This window comes from Dysidea avara, chromosome 4 (genome assembly GCF_963678975.1).
Source record: "Dysidea avara chromosome 4, odDysAvar1.4, whole genome shotgun sequence".
NCBI lineage: Eukaryota > Metazoa > Porifera > Demospongiae > Dictyoceratida > Dysideidae > Dysidea > Dysidea avara.
This window is the reverse complement of record NC_089275.1, coordinates 48,097,315-48,114,769: the sequence shown is the minus strand read 5'-3', so window position 1 is coordinate 48,114,769 and position 17,455 is coordinate 48,097,315. Positions and strand designations below refer to the sequence as shown.

Below are 17,455 nucleotides of genomic sequence, written 5' to 3'. Positions count from 1 at the left end.
GGGATGGTTGAGATGTAAATTAAACTTTTCTCTGAAGACAGAGATCTGCGATTATGTGTGTTCATGGTGCCCTGTCCAGTTGCTGAGGCACCTCGTGAGGTGCCAATTGCTGTGTAGGTTGCTTAGGTTGACAATCAGCATAAGCTGAGTGGACTCCCTGCTTAAATATTATAATTACAAGTAATAGAGGCTCTTATTTAAGTCCAGTGGTGTGACCAAGTTGTGATCCATGTAAAGGCTGGCTTCCATATAACTGCAAACCATCTGCATTGTTGACTGAGTCAGAGTGTCTGCTCTCCTAACTCTTGCGGTGGCTCTGAATGTGTAGATGGTTGTACAGAGACCAGATATCATAGCACATCCACCTTGTGAATTGCAGGAATTACCTGCAGAAATTATCAAGCTTTTAATAAATTATCTTATCTGAACTATGTTTTGCTGGTATGGATTCCCTCCTTCCTTCAGTACCATGTAACTTGTCTTCAGTGGGTATGAAATTAGGCTGTTCACATTTAATCTATCACTTGCAAAAATGTGACCATATTATGACAGATCATGCAATTGGAGACATGAAGGGTGTGTGAAGATGAACTTTGAGGTTTACAGATCAGTAAACAATCCAGCATATTTTGGTTTACCAAAACATCTTGTTTTGACAGGCAGTTTCTACCATTTTAGGTATTACACTTCCTTATTAGGTTGTGATGTGCTCTGTATATTGTCATGTGATTATAACCTCAGTATGTGTACTACTACCTACATGTAAATATGTGTGTATGTTTGTGTGTAGTGTGTCTGTATCCCTATGTGATACATGTGATGTGTGTAGTGTTTGTGTACTGGATTATTTTTGCAAGGTGTAGAGTTTTATTGATTTTGTAAAGTCTGCTAATATACAAATTGTATGAACACAAAGAAAGGTTAACATTTATGTGTACTAGTGAAAATATCCACTTTGTGGTCATACACAATTGTTCACAAAACACTCTAATAGAGCATACACAATTATTGTGGCCTAATGGTGGTTGAGCTGTTTCAGTGATCATATTTCAACTTGAATGTAAACCACTATTTGTACCTCATGACCTCACTGATAAGATGACATCATTACACAGGATCTTTTTGGTCCCATTTGTAAATGAGGTAGTGTCACTATACTGGAATACCTGTCTGTACCAGTCACTAATTCTTTCAACGAGTGACATTGTGGTTGCATTTGTGTAGTGTCAACATTGTGTTCTGTTAGTTGTTCTGTGTTATAACTAATTACTACCTGTTGTCGTCAGGGCATGTCTAACACTGTGTTCATTTTACAGCACTAGAGCTGAAGAACAAGGAGAGAGATAAATATGGACAGTCATCCTAATGGAATAGGTGTAGAATAACGACATCCAGATGGATCAAACACGTCTTGTGGCTATCTCCTACTCAGGTTGTAACTCTTATTGAGAATGTAAAGAAACTTATGTAAGTTTGTGTTGATGATATGCAACTTTTTCTTCACTTTTATAATTACTCCATACTTGCACAGTTATTCCCAGTTCTGCAGATACCACTTGTATGTGATTGTGCACACCTTCACCTGTGAGACATGGTACAGCTTCTAGTCTTGCCCCAAGAGAATTTATCTGTGTTGACTCCTAACACCTGAGTAGCACACGGGTGTCCTAGTGTTGGGTGATATTGCATTTTTAGTATTTGAAACGAAGTAATCTAGATTTTCAATTTAATCTTGATATTTGTAACAATATGTAAGTGATAGTTGTAATATGGTAAATACAGTATGTATAATACAATAGTAGCTAAAAAAGTGAACATGTTGACCTCAGAGTTTAGCCAAAGATTATTTATCTGTAAAAATGTTTCCAGAAACACTAAATAAGATCAGGCTTCTGTAGATCCTTTGGCTTACTACCACCACCAGAACAAAACGAAAATAAGTCCAGGCAGGTAATTTAGTTTTCCCTGGCTTTAAAATTAAATTAACAGGTTTACTCATAGATCTGGTAGCACTGTCTCCATCACGCTCATCTTGGTTAGGTATAGCCAAGCCCAAAAATACCTTCAGAGTGACCCCAAACCCTTCCAACAAGTTTCTACAGAATTTTAGAAATTTTCTATTTAACAATTTTATTCTGACTAACTGATGCCTTCAGCCAAGCATAACTCGACAATGGATAAGGCTATGGTCTACTGTTCAACATCGCTTCATCCCAAGATGTACCTTTTCGCCAACCGCAGTACGTACAATGCACATATCATGGACTTACCATTGTCCTCCTTTGTGTTCAAGTTCTTTACACTGACAATGCATGGTGTTGATTTGTGACAGCACGATATGGCTTCCCCTGGCTGTGTCATGCTTTTCACCTGAATTTTTCCGCAGCAACTGGTTTCGTTGCAGTATAGTTTCTTGCACTGTTCTTCATTTGTAATGCTGTGTAACGGGCAGAGTATAGCTACAAATGAAGTGTAATGACCACCTCACTTTTCAGTGTGTAATTGATTGTTGGGATGCATGTTCAGACACAAAATTATTTTACGGAATGCCTGGCACCATTCTTTCTTTTAATGTGTTACACAAGGATTCAGTAGTCATAATTGTGTTATAAAAAAAGTTAACAAACAAGTAGAATGAAAAATTAGGAATCTTAAGCTGGATTAGGGATCAAAAAAACAAAAAAAAAGCAGGGAAATAAGGAATAAAACAAGGGAGTCTGCCTATACCTACAGATATACTAGTGAACATGGAGAAAACATCCTGACCACCTGGTAGACTCCTGTAAGCATTTGAGCGTAAATCGGATGGCTGCAGGTTCGAGGCTACCTAGGTCCAGTCATGGATTTTTTCTCCTTTCTCCAACTTTTCAGACACACCTTATGTAGCTAAAGTCTTTGAGCAGGCTGTAGGACCAGGTGTCCTACAGACCTTCAGCACTTGTGCTGTAAAGCATTAATTATACAACTAAGTACTAAGAATAATACGAAATGTGGTTAAAATTATGTCATAAATAATAACAAGAGTTCATAATATAAGTTCATAATATATATATACTAAGGAGAGTATCCTACTCTTATATACCCCTGTAGAAGGGCGTATCGTGAAGTTATGACGTAATGACAAGAAGTTGTGGTTTCTGACTTACAAGCAGCCATAAAGTGCAAGAATCGTTAGCACCATTTCACACTTGCGATGCTCAGAATAGCCGTATTCGCGAATGGCCTAGCAAGAAACACCTACTAAGCAGTCTTAACCCATGAAGGAACGATTGTAGTTTGGTGAGAAATGCCTTAAGCTGAGGATGATTTGGTTGCTAGCGACTTTGTTAGGCACGCGTTCAATCGATACCATGTTTAACTAATGACATTACTAATTATACAAAGAAAAACGGGCGGACTCAGAAGTTCTACGTCATAACTTCACGATACGCCCTTCCACAGGGGTAAATGAGAGTAGGATACTCTCCTCAGTATATATATTATGAACTCTTGATAATAATAATGAATGAAATAAATAAATAAATAATTAAATAAATAATTAATGTTTGGGAAAACTACAAGGCCTGTGAACTTACACTAACCGGGGCTCGACTCACCGGTGAACAAAGGCACAGACGTACAATAATTACGCCTGTTTGTGCTGATGACCTGAACGAACATGTAATTCTATATAACACTCGGCACCACGCCCATGCCCAGAGAAGATTAGCGACCACGAGCGACCATCCTCAGGTCCACTACTAACCTGTCTACTAATCGCTTGTGTCCAGATCTTCGTTCAGACAAGTGTCAGGTGCTGCTGTAAGCCTCCCAAGCGCCATGCCAGCTGCCAGTGCATTCAGGTGGATTATTAACAGAGGTTATTATTATTATTATTATTATCAATTTTGTCAAAAGACCGGGTTGTACAAAAGGACAAGCCTGTAGGCATACTTCCCACACATACACACCAGAAATTACAAAAACAATGACATAAGCAAATACACCTAAAAAACAATAACTACTACAAGAACAAAAATAAATACCAACAAAAACAAGAACATTAAGTATAGAGAAGATTCAAAAAAGAAAACGACGGAGGGCTAAATGGAACAAGGGTGGCTGTTTAATTCGCAGGATGGTATGGGGTATGGTATTCCACAGAAATGTGCTGTTCACAAAGAAAGAGTAACGAAAAGAATTAATAGACGATGTCACAGGCCGGATAGATAGAGGGTGACACCTTGTGGGAGCTTGGGACAACTGAAAATGTTCACTAAATGGTAAGGAATTCCTGTGGTGGAGACTATCATGAATGCAACAAATAGTAAAGTAGGTGTGACGCTGTTGAATGGTAGGCCAGTTTAATGCTTGGATGCATTCGTCAGAAGACTTGCTCCAACAATGAGATGAAGGAATCCACCTGCTATTGGAAGCCCAACGGGCAGCTCTACGCTGAACAGATTCCAGAACATTGATGTTTTTAGCAGTATGAGGATGCCAAACTGGACTGGAATATTCCATAACGGGGCGGACAATGCATTTGTAAGCAGTAGATTTAATGGATGAAGGAGCATTGAACAGGCAGTGGCGAAGAAAATTGAGTGCTTTTGTAGCTTTAGCTGAGACATATTTACAGTGTTCATTCCAGTTCAGCTTTGTGTCAACTATAATGCCAAGGTATCGAATTACAGGATGGTGATAACAGAAGAATCTAGATGGTATGAAGGTAAAATTGAGGAACGTTTGTTGGAAATCACTATGCTATCACATTTAAGTGGATTGAGACGCAAGAGCCACTTCTTTGCCCACTGAGCTATACTTGAGACATCAAACTGCAACCATTTAACATCATCAGGAGATGAGATTTCCTTGTAGATCGTGACGTCATCAGCAAATAGTTTGACTTTGCTGTGAGATATAACAGAGAAAATGTCATTAATGTAAAGTAAAAAATGAAGAGGGCCTAAGACTGAACCCTGGGGCACACCTGAGGTAACCAAAAGGCACAAGGAAAATTTCCCATTAACTACAACACGCTGGCGTCGACTTGTTAAAAATGCAAATCAAAATATCACCAGTGATTCCAAGAGATTCCAACTTCAACAGTAAGCGAGGATGGGAAATAGAATCGAAAGCCTTTGCCAGGTCTAAGAAAATGCAGTGAGTACTACTATGCTGTTCCAGAGAAGTTGCCCAATCATTAACTGCCTCCAAAAGTAAAGAAATAGTAGAGCGTTTGTGGCGAAAACCAAATTGACAGTCATTAAGAAGGTTGTGTTGTTCAAGAACAGCAACAAGTTTGCAATGTATAATTCTTTCCATAACTTTAATAACAATGGAAGTTAGGCTTATAGGACGGTAATTACTTGTAGCATGTTTGTCGCCTTTCTTATGAACTGGAACAACATTGGCACTAACCCAATCTAATGGCAGTTTTCCAGATGAGAGTGATAGTTGGAATAGTTGTGCCAAAGAAGGTGCAAGAAATTCTGCACCCAACTTCAGTAAGCGTGCAGGAAGTAAATCTGGGCCACATGCCTTGTCACACTGTAAAGAAATTAACTCTTCAAACACATCCTTAGCGGTAAATTGAATAGAATCAATGATGGATGGGTGAATAGACAATGATTCTCTCAGCCCTGGAATATCAGAACCGTCGTCAACAGTAAACACTGAACTAAAATAGGCGTTAAATGCCTCTGCTTTGCTGGAATCTTCAGTTAAATTCTCATCATTATGGAGCAAAGGTGGGATAGGAGAACGGTTTCCTTTAAAGGAGTGAAGCCATCTCCAAAATGGTTTAGGGGAGTCAAAGTATTGCTTAGATAAATTGGAAACATGAGCCTCGGTATCCTGTCGTGTTCTAGATCTAACCAAGTTACTAATTTGTTTATATCTGGATTTGATAACATCAGAGGTAGGGGATTTGACCGAGGTGTACATGTTTTCATGTTGTAATACTGTTTGCATTGTTTGTTTGTACTGTGTTTGTACCAGAAACAATAAATAAAATATTATCTCCTGTTGCTGTGAAGTGCCAATTACTACTGTAGCTACCATTCAGTGTCTGCACACCACTGATGTGTCATATCCATGAGTATTCCTTTGAAGACGCTGCCACCTTTCACAGCAATCTGCTACACATTTCACAGGAGATCAGTGATGAAAATTCGGATTTAAAGAAATACGAAAAACTCACCATGATCGGATGAATATTCGCTAAACACTCGGATAATCGCATAATCACTCTTTGTATACGCACGATTGGTCGGTAATAGTTCTTCATCAATGAATGAGATAAATATTCGGAAGGCGTTTCTGCATTGCCTTTATTTTTGATTATGGTTTACAATAATTTAATGAATATAAAGGGCGCGGTTATGCAGTAGTAGGATGGCCGCAAGAGTGCCAGCAAGTTGCGAGGCCAGTCGTGATCACGAAAGTCGTCTTCCTCCTTATTGCCCTCACTGCAGTGAGTACGTTTCAAGAGCTACGCATATCGCCACCGATTGAAGTGCTATACGACCACATTACCAACACGTGGCAGACCGGCTGTACCGATGGTGTTCCCACCGAGGCTTTGTCTGATGGACATGCTGTTGTGGACAGTAGTAGTGGGATCAGAGGACGTAAGTATATTTTAGGTTCTGTCCGCATGATCAGTGTTGCTACACTCGGTCTTGCTTCGCCTCCCGATGCTGGAAACAGAGCTACTTCTGTTGAGATAGCTAATCCAAACCCTCCAAAAGAATGAAACTTAATTACAACATTGTATATAAATTAGACAAGCCAACAACATCTTCCCTTACCCAGCCCCTTCCAACACATACTTATCTCATAAACTGGTGCACAAAATGTTTAGTCTGGAGCGGCCGCCCCTTAGCTAATTATCACTGTAAATGTTCTGGGTGATTCACCATGCCTTACACGTATTTCCTCTACCAATCCACATAACTCAGTTCAACTAGCAGGTGATTATTTTTGTATGTACTAATGGGCAAGCCCTGGAAATATCACAAATTCTTCACCACCGCCATGTGCATTCGACTGTTACTTGTAGCCAAAACCTGCCAATAAACGCATCTACAATGCCACAATATTATGGTGAAGTTGAATTACACTTATTTAATTAGTTGTATGCATACAGGCTGCTAATAATTTGTGCAACCTATGTTAATCATGAGTCCTAGTGTATATGACTGCAAGGTACACCCACAAATCATTTAAAGCATTGTCTCGCCCTTACTTGGCTTCAGTGTAGGCTTCAGCTCATGCTATACTCTAAATCTATCTCAGCCAAACTGCTTTATTTTCCATAGCAATGCTTTAATAATATGTACGTGACCCAGTCTGGGAAAAAGGCTCTTATCGTCTATCACAAGACACTTGATTTTTTGCCACACACACAAAGCTACATCACTAAACTATCAAATTGTACAGTCATCACCAGCAAGGATTCAGTAGTCTGCTTGTTCTGGCTGCTTTTGCTGAGTACTGTGGCAATCCGTATGACTGGTCTGTGGTCTTGATGAAGCACTGGCTGGCCAGCAGGTGGTTGTGTGTGGCTGTACAGCTCTGTGGCACTGAATAAAGAGCTGTGCTGTAATTTTGCTATGTTTTTGGCCAGTTGTATGCCTTGAATGGCTCATAACTTAGCCAAATTCATCTATATGGGACGCCATTATATATTTTGATAAGTTTCATGCCACCACGCCACCGCCGCCCACCACCCTTACGTAAAGTGGAAACAGTCACACCCCTTTTTTGACTGGTATGGACAATTAGCTACCATTTCATCCACTACCAATGCAATACAAGGAGCCTGTTGTTTTATGCCTTTTCAACGAATTGCATATAGATGTGCTAGTGCAGAACTTAGTATAGATTTTGATAGTTTAACTGATAATGTATTTGTTGCTTGCCCTATCAATTTAAAATATTACTTGTAATAAATTGAATTAAACGTACTTCAATAATTTAATGATATTTCGCATAATGTTCAGTCATTTATTCTGTAGCACAATCATGAGTGATTATATAGATTGTATTCCTATGGACATCACAAAAATATTCAGTAATATAACACAGTGATTTTTCTAACCTTATTGGGGAGTACTAGTGATCAAATCCACTAGCCTCCTACCTGGAATGCCTGGGTTGGACCTAGCTGGGTTACTTCTGCTTGAGCTGCCTGAGCTGTTGTTACTACTTCTACCTGACCTGTATAGACAAAAATGATACTGAATTTTTCTTCACACACTCACATGAGGAAAGTATGTATAAACTTTCACCTACCGTAAGAATATATTTCACCCCTTTGCCTTTCTGCCATTTTTTTTATTTGCAAATTTCCAACCCCCCCGCCCTGCGACCACCCATTGTTGATATACCTGATACTGCTGTGCCAGGGTCAACCTCAGTAAAGAAAAATCTATCTAAAATGTGAAATTAGGTTCTCGGCTACTTGTTCAGTAGATGGATGGTTTTAAAGGTAATTGGTGTAAAACGTGTGAAAATTTTGTTCACGTAACTTCAAGCTACCACACTCTGGATAATTTAAACTGTCATTTCTCAATACTTGTATAAGGTGATAAAAATGATTTTCGCAGAGCCAGTCACATCTCACATATTAAGACATTGGGTACAGTTGTAGACCAAGTTATGGGCCACATTTGACTCGTAACTAGCTAAAATGAAAGGCAAGGAACAATACAGGTCAATATACAGTGTAACCAACACCGCAGAACTGTACAGCCACAGACGGCCATGGCCAGAGCTCCATTAGGAACCCAGAACATCTGTACAGATTGCCACTGGCCTTGGAAAAGCAGCCAGCAGAAGCAGACCACTTAATCACAGCTGTGAAATTTGATGGTGTATTCATATAGCTTTATGTTTATGGCAAACAATCAAACTTCCTGCCATGGGCATGCAATAAGCCCGGTTATTGCAAAGCCAGTCACATATGCTGATGTGTGTATACACTGTATGTATGTATGTAAGTACCTGGTAGGAGTGATTCGTAATTCTGTGTCGTCAGGAAATTCAATCATGTGTCTACAAACAAAAGTTGAGAAAATCATAATTTACTGTACATACACCTGTACATATATACAAAATAGGGTGGTTGGCAGCTGTCGTTAATGTAAACATTAAAAGGAAAGTAATTACTCCTTTAGCCTCGAAGTTAAAAAAGTGTTCCGTTAAATGTGAACGCCACTATAGTGGCCCTTACTACACGCATGCATTCAAACGCATGGATCTTGTCAGGAGCTTATTGAACACTATGGACAAGGAGCACGTAACTCTATGAACAGTGAAATTCAAACATGGTGTCCAAATACTAATAATAGTACGTTCATTAATTTCCTTATAAGGATACTTGCAAGCCGGATGCCAGAATACATCATCCTGGTGATGTGTGACATAGCTGAAGCAAATGAAGGAATACAAGCGATACGAAACTCGGTCGCTAACAGACCATAACACCCTGACAAGCTTCTGTGGAGTTGTCGCTCTCAGAGGTGAGTTTCAGAGCATGCTAAATGTGTTAGCTGTCAAGGAGGCAAACAAAGTGGTAATGGCACTTGCTGTCGTTACATACCAAGTTTCCTCTACAAACTCTAAAAGAGGTCGGTTCACTTTCAGTAAAATAGCATTCACACTAGTTTTTGCATAATTTTTGCACATTTGGCAACGTACGTAACTTTCCTTATTAGGAAATACTACTATTAGAATTAGTATGCCATGTTTGAATTTTGCAAAATAATCTCGTAAATGGAATATCCTATGCACAAACGGATTTTACCACATTACTCTGTGGTAAACGCCCATTATCCTGGTCTTTGATTGGAAGCACTATGATACTCGAGTGCGATGGGAGAGCTGAAAGAGATTTACTGAATTTCTGCCATTCCAGACTGAATTTTTTTCTTCTACTTTTTAATATTTGACAAAAAACAAGCAAAAGTTAGTAATGTTATATATCATTGTAGGTCCGTTTATGGGAAATAGTTTAATGTTCACCATGATGGAATAGGTGGTTCTGACAAGGAGTAACAAAAGACAGAGTCTGGTATGTCAAAACGTGTATTTTAATAAAATATTATTTTGTCTTTAAAAACAAAAGCAACTATAGTGGCGTTCAGGGCCAAAGGTTTAATGTGTTAATTAAATAGTGTGGTACAAAACTGAGCACTCTTTCAATTTACAATTTGAGAATACTTATTTGTCAGCATTTCCTATTTCACCAAATTAAACACTCGTGGCCTATGCATGTATGTCTAAAGCCTTCATAATGGCTACTGCAAAACAGTAATAAGAACAAGCGCAATTGTTACTAAGCAACAGGAATAATAATTTTAAAAAAACTAACTATTGATGCGACCACACCCCTTGTACATGCAACTGCTATGGCCCAAAATAACACTTATCTTAACAACTATTTAATTACCTTAGCAACTATTACAAAGCAACATGGATCACCATGGTATCCATATTGTTATTGGACTTGTGTTTCCATTCCACACTGTTGTACTGTATCATATTTTACGATAGTACTGTATAGTAGGGACGACAAGAGTGTGGGCATGGTCCAAAAAAATAAATCAACCAAACACCATCTTCAAAAATCCTTCATGGCTACTTGACAGTATTGGTCAGGTATAAAGTATAAACAGGCCCAAACGTGTCTTCAGAATTACCGGAAGTGTTTTTAATGAGTAACTAAAAAATTTTAAAAATACTTTATTTTAGCGAATTTTCTACTGCCTACCTACCTGCCTGATGCATTCAGCAGGTATAGCAGAAAACTGGCAACAACTACAGCCTTACTTCTTTCATGAAAACACTTCGATTTTCACAGAGAACTAACCTTAGGTATTTTAAATATCCTACAACGTACATGCTATTGTCTTAGTGATTTTCCTTTGATCCTTCTTTATTGTGGCCACTACTTATGCATCAGTAGGGATTCCATGTTTCATTGTGCCTCAACATATTAGAATACACATGTTCAACTGCATGTGCATATTATATCGCACCAAAACACACTTATGATTTCGATGTTCTATTATGCAGCACGGATACAGGACCTATCTGTATTGTCAAGAAGTATACATATGTAAGTGATTAATGTTCAACAGACTAAATGATGTGTGCATTAAATGATAGAATACAAGTCTGATTCTGTATAGTCAGCATACAGCTAATATAGCATTATTACACTGGCCCTGCTACTGAATCATGTGTTAAAGGTGTCTTTTATATAATCTTTCAGTGGTCTGAACCTGAGATTTATACTAAAATTATTTTTTCCTTTGTTGAACCCATAGGTTATATAGCTATAGCTACTTTTCCTATGTCCCAGCAGTAGCTTTAGTAGCTAGCTATATCCTTTGTAAAATAACAGCAGATAGCTATCACATGTAATGTTTACAAAAAAGTATACAAACAAGCATAAGAAAAATTAGGAATTTTCGGCATGAGTATGGACTACAACAAAAGCACAGAAACAAGCTGCTGTGATGAAACGTAACTCAGCAGCTGGGTGTATGCATTTTAATCTCTACTTTAGCTGTTTGTTGTGCATGGCTGAAGTAGGGATTAAAATGCATATAGTACATTCAGCTATTGACTTGCGTTTCATCGCAGCGGCTTGTTTCTGTGCTTTTTATTGTAGTCACTACTCATACCAACAATTCCTAATTTTTTCTTATATTTGTTTATACAATAGCCTACCAAATTATTATGCATTATCAAGGTACCTTGACATAACACTTCGACTAAATGTATTTTGACACATAACACTTTAGCTTTTGGTACTCCTTGTGAGAAACTCCTACTCCATGGTAAACATCAAACTATTTCCTACAAACAGACCTACAATATCATAACCTTTGTTTATTTCTTCTATTCGTTTTTAGAGTTAAGAGAAAAATCCACTCCAGAATAATGGGAAATCTATCAACTTATCTCTTTTCATGCTTGAGCATGGTAAAAAAAAAGCTCACACAAATGGTGCAGAGTAACGTAATTAAATCTATTTACGAATAGAATATTTTGTTTACGAGATCCATGACTTTGAACAAACATGTGTAGTGAGAACCACTAAGTGGCATTTGCATTTAACAGAACACTTTTTATTAAAAACTTCGGGGCCAAAGGAAGCAATTCTGTTGGCTAATTGCTTGACATACACTGTATATACAACACAATACACATGCACATATACATATGACACTCATATTGAAAATTGTGCGTACCCAGATGAATTTATGATATCTGTAGTATCCATTTCATCATGTTCAAGATAATGGTCATCATACTCCCTCCTACACAAAACAATACAAACAATACACACACATATATATGCACCACACTGCATGGGCAGTTCAAAGGCACCACCAGTGCCATGATTTACCCACTGACAGAACAAAGAAAATTGATGACTGAAGCAATACACACTCTTCAGCTACAAAGTACACTATAAATTACAGAGAATCTCCTTAAATCAAATAAAATTATTGTAAAGGCTCTAGTTCTCCTTTCCTGTTATTAACTCTTGGTATACCATGACCATAAATCAGAGTGCATGCATGAGTGTCAAAATAGCTTTTCTTATAATCACAATATTGTGCATATTATTGCATACCGGCCTTCATCTTGCTGCACAACTGCCCACTGCACTGGCTGCAAAGGAGGTGGCAGGGCAGACAAAGTGCTGTCAACTTTGGATTTGCATCTAAACCTCCCAGAAATGGTGTCAGCTTCAAGTATACGTTGATCTAACGTTGCCTTCAACTCTTGAAGTTCTGAGTAAATAAATTATGTACAAGAGCATGTTGGAGGGAATGATTAAAATGTCTATAATTTAACGCTGCTAGTTTTGTTTAGATCACAAAATGAGAATATGTAGTAGAAATATGGGAGAGTTTCACCACACGTGCATTACAACAGTGACGTAACTACACTGGAGCCCACTGGGCCTGTGTCCCACCTCCAAATAATCTTATAATTTATATAACTCATGTGATCCAAGTGACAAACACCCATTGCACTTTAAGGATGGCTGTTGTTAGCCATGCGCTTGTCTTAGCTGTTATTTTGCCAATAACACCATGTAACCATTAATACCCAGTACCACATGATCCCGAAGAGGGAAACTAAGCATTGCTACTGAAGAAGCTCGTAAATTAAGAAGTCAAAAAGATTACTTTTTCATGCTGAGGTGCTGATTCCTTGATAGATAAAAAAAAAATCTGTTGATCCAAGTGATAAAATCAAGTTAACATTTCTAAAGTAATGAAACATGTTTCCACTACGACTTAGTATAATTGTCAACATTGAGCTGATGAGTGTGTGCATGGGTATAAGAAAATTGGACCAAGAGATGATGCACATTCCTTTTAATGCTTGCTATGATCAAGATGAGGGACCTGCATATTATGGCACAAGAAATTAAAGTTGCTTTTGATATTGGATCAAGACTATCCAGAAGAGTATTGTTGAAGCGTAAATAAGGTATAAATGCATGGCCGTGATCATGCAATAGCCTTAGGTTGTGTCAATAAGCTGTAGAAACAGCTGTATTTACAACCGAGTTGTGGGTCCCTTAGTAGCTGTAATCAAACTTACCATCAGATGCCCAAGACAGCTGATGACGTCTTACAACTCCCTCCACTTCGTCATCACTCTCCTCTGTCATATAATCATCACAGAGCTGCAGCCAAGCAATGCGCTCTTCTTCCGTCTGTACTGCTTTAAATCATCGACAATAGAGCTAACATATATATATATATATATATATATATGAATATGTGGACGATAGGATTAACATTTGTACCCTTGATCTCATCTGCTTCTTCTTTGCTTTATTCTTATTTTTTGTAACCTGCTCCTGTCATGCTGGCGATGAATCTAAATAGCACTTTCTTTTTGTTTCATGATGTCTACGGATAGCACCTAGCAATGAGAAATGAGAGGTACATCTTATATCACTAAAGAGCAATTAACATACGATTGATTTCGAATTCACTAAACTTTGGCTTCTCAGCATTCTCACTTTCACCCCTTATGTGCTCTGTAAGCTGAGTAGACAAGGTTGTTGCTACCCTGCGGTTATGGTCACTTGTAAACCTACACATGCGGATGACGTATGATCAGATCATACAGGTGTCTATTTACAGACAATAAATTTTTACTTCTCCTCTCCCTTGAACTTATGTAAGGGGTCTTGCTCACTGTGCAACAGACGAACTTTCCTCTGAAATAGATTAAGGATATCATCATACACATGGTAAAAAATACTTACCGTCAAATCTTTTGGCACCTTTTTGCTTCTTGAGTGTTTCTCAACTTCAGATTGCTTGTGTTTACTTATCTCCCTCGCCACCTCCTTAACCTCATCCTTAACATCTTGGGTTTCTTTCCTCAAAAATTGGACTTCCTTGCTCATCCTAGCAGTCATTACTAGAAGCCCGTTGTTCTGTCTTTGCAATTCGTTGTAGGCCCTGAGCAACTCTTCTTGGTCAATTTCAGGAGCACCATTGCTTCCAGTCAGATTGAAGTTCGAATTAGGACAAGGAGAAACCGCACTCAGAATACTGCGACGAGTACTTGGGGTTCGAACAGGAGGGACCAATGGCCGATTCTGGTTCAGCCTTAACCCCGAGTAAAAACTTTCTGCCATAACTGTTCGACAACGTGCAACGAAGTGTTGATGGGTGACCGCCCGCCAGGGAACCTCATGATCATTCCTTCACTACTTGCTGCCCATTAATGTTCGATTGTGGTATGTGTGACTTTCGCTCCTCCTCTATGTTTCTGATTACGTTCCAGTTTTAGATAACGCCGTGTCTCACTGCAGTGAGATTACCTAAGTAGTCATTGTGGCTCAGGTTAGAAATCTTTACGCGTGCCATGGACTCATGCTTCCTACGCCACTAGCAGATCTCTCGAGATCTCTCAACTCTCAAGATCTCACCTTGAGACTCAAGGTTTTAAGATTTTTCAAGGTCAAGTACAAAGTTTAAGTGTTTTCTCAAGGTAAAGGAATTTTTGTCACTGTCACACTACAGATAATGTAAGAAAACTGTTGAAATCACTCTCAGATTCAATCTCAGAGGATCTAATTTTCAAAGTTTTTCTGGGGGGAGGGCATGATCCCAGATCCCCCCAGGCTGGCATATACTTTGCATACTATAGTGTGCTTATGGTATACCATGTAGTATATATATATATTGGTAAAACATCTTCTGAAAAGGGTTACCTACACTCCAGCCCCTTTATGACCTCTGATCTCAAAGTTGAAATTGATTCCAAGTTGAGAGGTCTGCGTGACTAGTACTGTGCATGTAGTGTGTGTTAATGCTTCAAATGCTGTTACAGTATATGTACAATAATTTAAGTATTTATGAGTACCAGCAGTTACTGCCGACTGCAAACATGGTGAATTACCTACTTACAATTGCACATTTTGTAGTGTGTGTGTGTGTGTGTTACAGTATGGAGTTGAGTACGGTAGTGGTCGGTTGCTCTGCTACCAGTGATCTTATCATACACAATGTCACCTCTTGTGAATTGCCATTCTGTCTCCACAGCACATCCTACATCTTGAATGTAGTCTAGTAACATGGACACACCTGCTGGTCATTTATATTACAAGTAGTAGATCACATGATAGCTTTAATAAGAGTAGAGCTAAGTGTTAACAAGGACAGTATACTGGCCGGCGGAGGAAGATAATCAGAGTGAAGATGAGGCCTTGTGTGAGGGGACATCATTTAACTGTCATCTATCAACTAAACCTGCCTAGAAAGTCCAGTAACGTGCATGCCTAGAAAGTCCAATAACCTGGCTAGTAAGACCAGTAACCTGCCAACTGTTGTTAGTGGTGTACTATAGAGCTATTTGCTATTGTTACCATATATAGCTATTGTTACAGATGGAGCGAGGGAGACGATCTGCTCCATCACATTCAATGCTGTATACCCTACAATGACAGTGACTGGATTACTCGGTCGGGGTAGTCCAGCTCATCTTAACAAGCCTCATCTCTGGAGCATGTTTTCTGTTGACAAGTATATTATTTCATCATGTGATCTTCTATAATGTCATCATCCAATAACAGGTTATTACCATCACTTAGTGAGTTGAACTGAAGACCAAATACAGGTAAACCAGCTGATCATCCTTGATTGGCTAGTTAGTACTGTTACAGTACCATGAGGAAAACTGCGGTACACACCACTGCTATAGTGGAGATGACATTTGGAGCATCACTAGTCGGTCTACCAGTTAGTGGTATACAACTACAAGTTGAGATTATGAAGAATACTCCCCACCCAATGGTGAGTTCTCAGCTCATCATAACAATCATCCTAGTACCAACCTGTATTGTATTACAGAGCATTCCAACTTCCAGAGTTGAATCAGCATACTGGGCTGGTATCGGTTAACTTGGAGAAGGATGAGGTGAGATAACCAGTTACAATGGTCCTAACTGTGTACACTGGATTGACGAGAATCAGCAGTGGTTATTGGCCAAACATATGTAACTCCGCCACATATCAACAGCCAGCACAGTACTGTATCAGTTGTGGTCCCTATCCATTGTAGCATGTTTTTGTTTAGTTATTCTTTCATGGACTGACAACCCCAACTGATCTACCTTATGTCATGCTTATACCATCATCATTTCTCTGTTGGCTGCCACGCCTTCCCTCAATAGGTAAGTCATGTGACATCACATGAAGTCACACAACAGGTATATGAATTTTACAACAGGAGGACAAAATGGTGACCAACACTGCACCACTCAACCAACTCCAAGTCAGTATATTAGTTTTATTAGTTTACTATATACTATACTATAGTAGTCCACTATTGTATTGTATTCTCACAGGGATAAGTGTGATCAATCTTTACAGCCGATGTCCCAGCCAGAAGTAGTACTGGTATACAGATTGTGTTCTCCCCACAATAGGTTAAGGCCTATATTGTGAGTAGTGACGCTGACCAGAGGTAGGTGTCACCAGTCCTCTGCTACAGGTAGAGCTACTAGTACAGTTCAGTCAACATACAAATGGATCCAGTCTATTGACTATCAACCAAGTGAGTTTGTGTGTTGTGTGTGTGTGTGTGTGTGTGTGTGTGTGTGTGTGAGAGAGAGAGAGAGAGAGAGGTGGCAGCATAACCAGGTGGTTAGGGCATCAGCCCAGTAAACAAAAGGTTCCAGGATCAATTCCCAGCTAGGCCAGTATGGTGTTGTTTCCTTGAGCAAGAAACTTTACTCCTACTGTAGGTTACTAGTCCTGTCCCAGGAGGATTTGTTTGCACTAGACTCAAGTTCCTGAGTGGTATGCAGGCATCCCATTTGCTGGGCAGCAATAGCTGTGTTTCGTATGGCTGCTGTAGTGCAGTGCTTTGTGTGCGTGTGTGAAATTACTAAATAAAGTGTATTGCTAATTTAGGT

The 17,455-nt window shown here is 39.0% G+C and overlaps 2 protein-coding genes and 1 long non-coding RNA gene across 14 annotated transcripts in view; 1 reads left to right on the top strand and 2 right to left on the bottom strand.

Annotated features, from left to right (window-relative positions):
- LOC136252573 (ATPase inhibitor mai-1, mitochondrial-like) overlaps nucleotides 1-17,455 on the bottom strand; it is a 158,738-nt gene that overhangs the window by 120,853 nt on the left and 20,430 nt on the right. The gene's annotated exons all lie outside the window — the stretch shown is intronic.
- LOC136252576 (uncharacterized) overlaps nucleotides 1-17,455 on the top strand; it is a 102,045-nt gene that overhangs the window by 84,402 nt on the left and 188 nt on the right. Inside the window, exons 2-9 of one of the 9 annotated variants that reach the window (XR_010699679.1) lie at nucleotides 553-678; nucleotides 1,317-1,467; nucleotides 15,926-16,061; nucleotides 16,112-16,155; nucleotides 16,202-16,331; nucleotides 16,389-16,711; nucleotides 16,768-16,812; nucleotides 16,886-17,094. This is a non-coding gene — a long non-coding RNA (uncharacterized lncRNA). Of the gene's footprint in view, nucleotides 1-552; nucleotides 679-1,316; nucleotides 1,468-5,478; nucleotides 5,900-6,592; nucleotides 6,612-11,085; nucleotides 11,105-13,807; nucleotides 16,062-16,111; nucleotides 16,156-16,201; nucleotides 16,332-16,388; nucleotides 16,712-16,767; nucleotides 16,813-16,885; nucleotides 17,095-17,455 lie in introns of those variants that run through there. The other 8 variants (XR_010699678.1, XR_010699681.1, XR_010699682.1 and 5 more) reach the window with 8 other exon arrangements.
- On the bottom strand, nucleotides 7,925-13,723 carry LOC136252571 (uncharacterized). The gene is made up of 6 exons (XM_066045061.1): nucleotides 13,618-13,723; nucleotides 12,635-12,794; nucleotides 12,246-12,314; nucleotides 8,989-9,039; nucleotides 8,084-8,202; nucleotides 7,925-8,032 (listed from the first exon to the last, which is right to left on the bottom strand). The coding sequence occupies exons 1-5, from the start codon at nucleotides 13,685-13,687 to the stop codon at nucleotides 8,085-8,087; spliced, it is 468 nt and encodes a 155-aa protein (XP_065901133.1). The 5' UTR covers nucleotides 13,688-13,723; the 3' UTR covers nucleotides 7,925-8,032; nucleotide 8,084.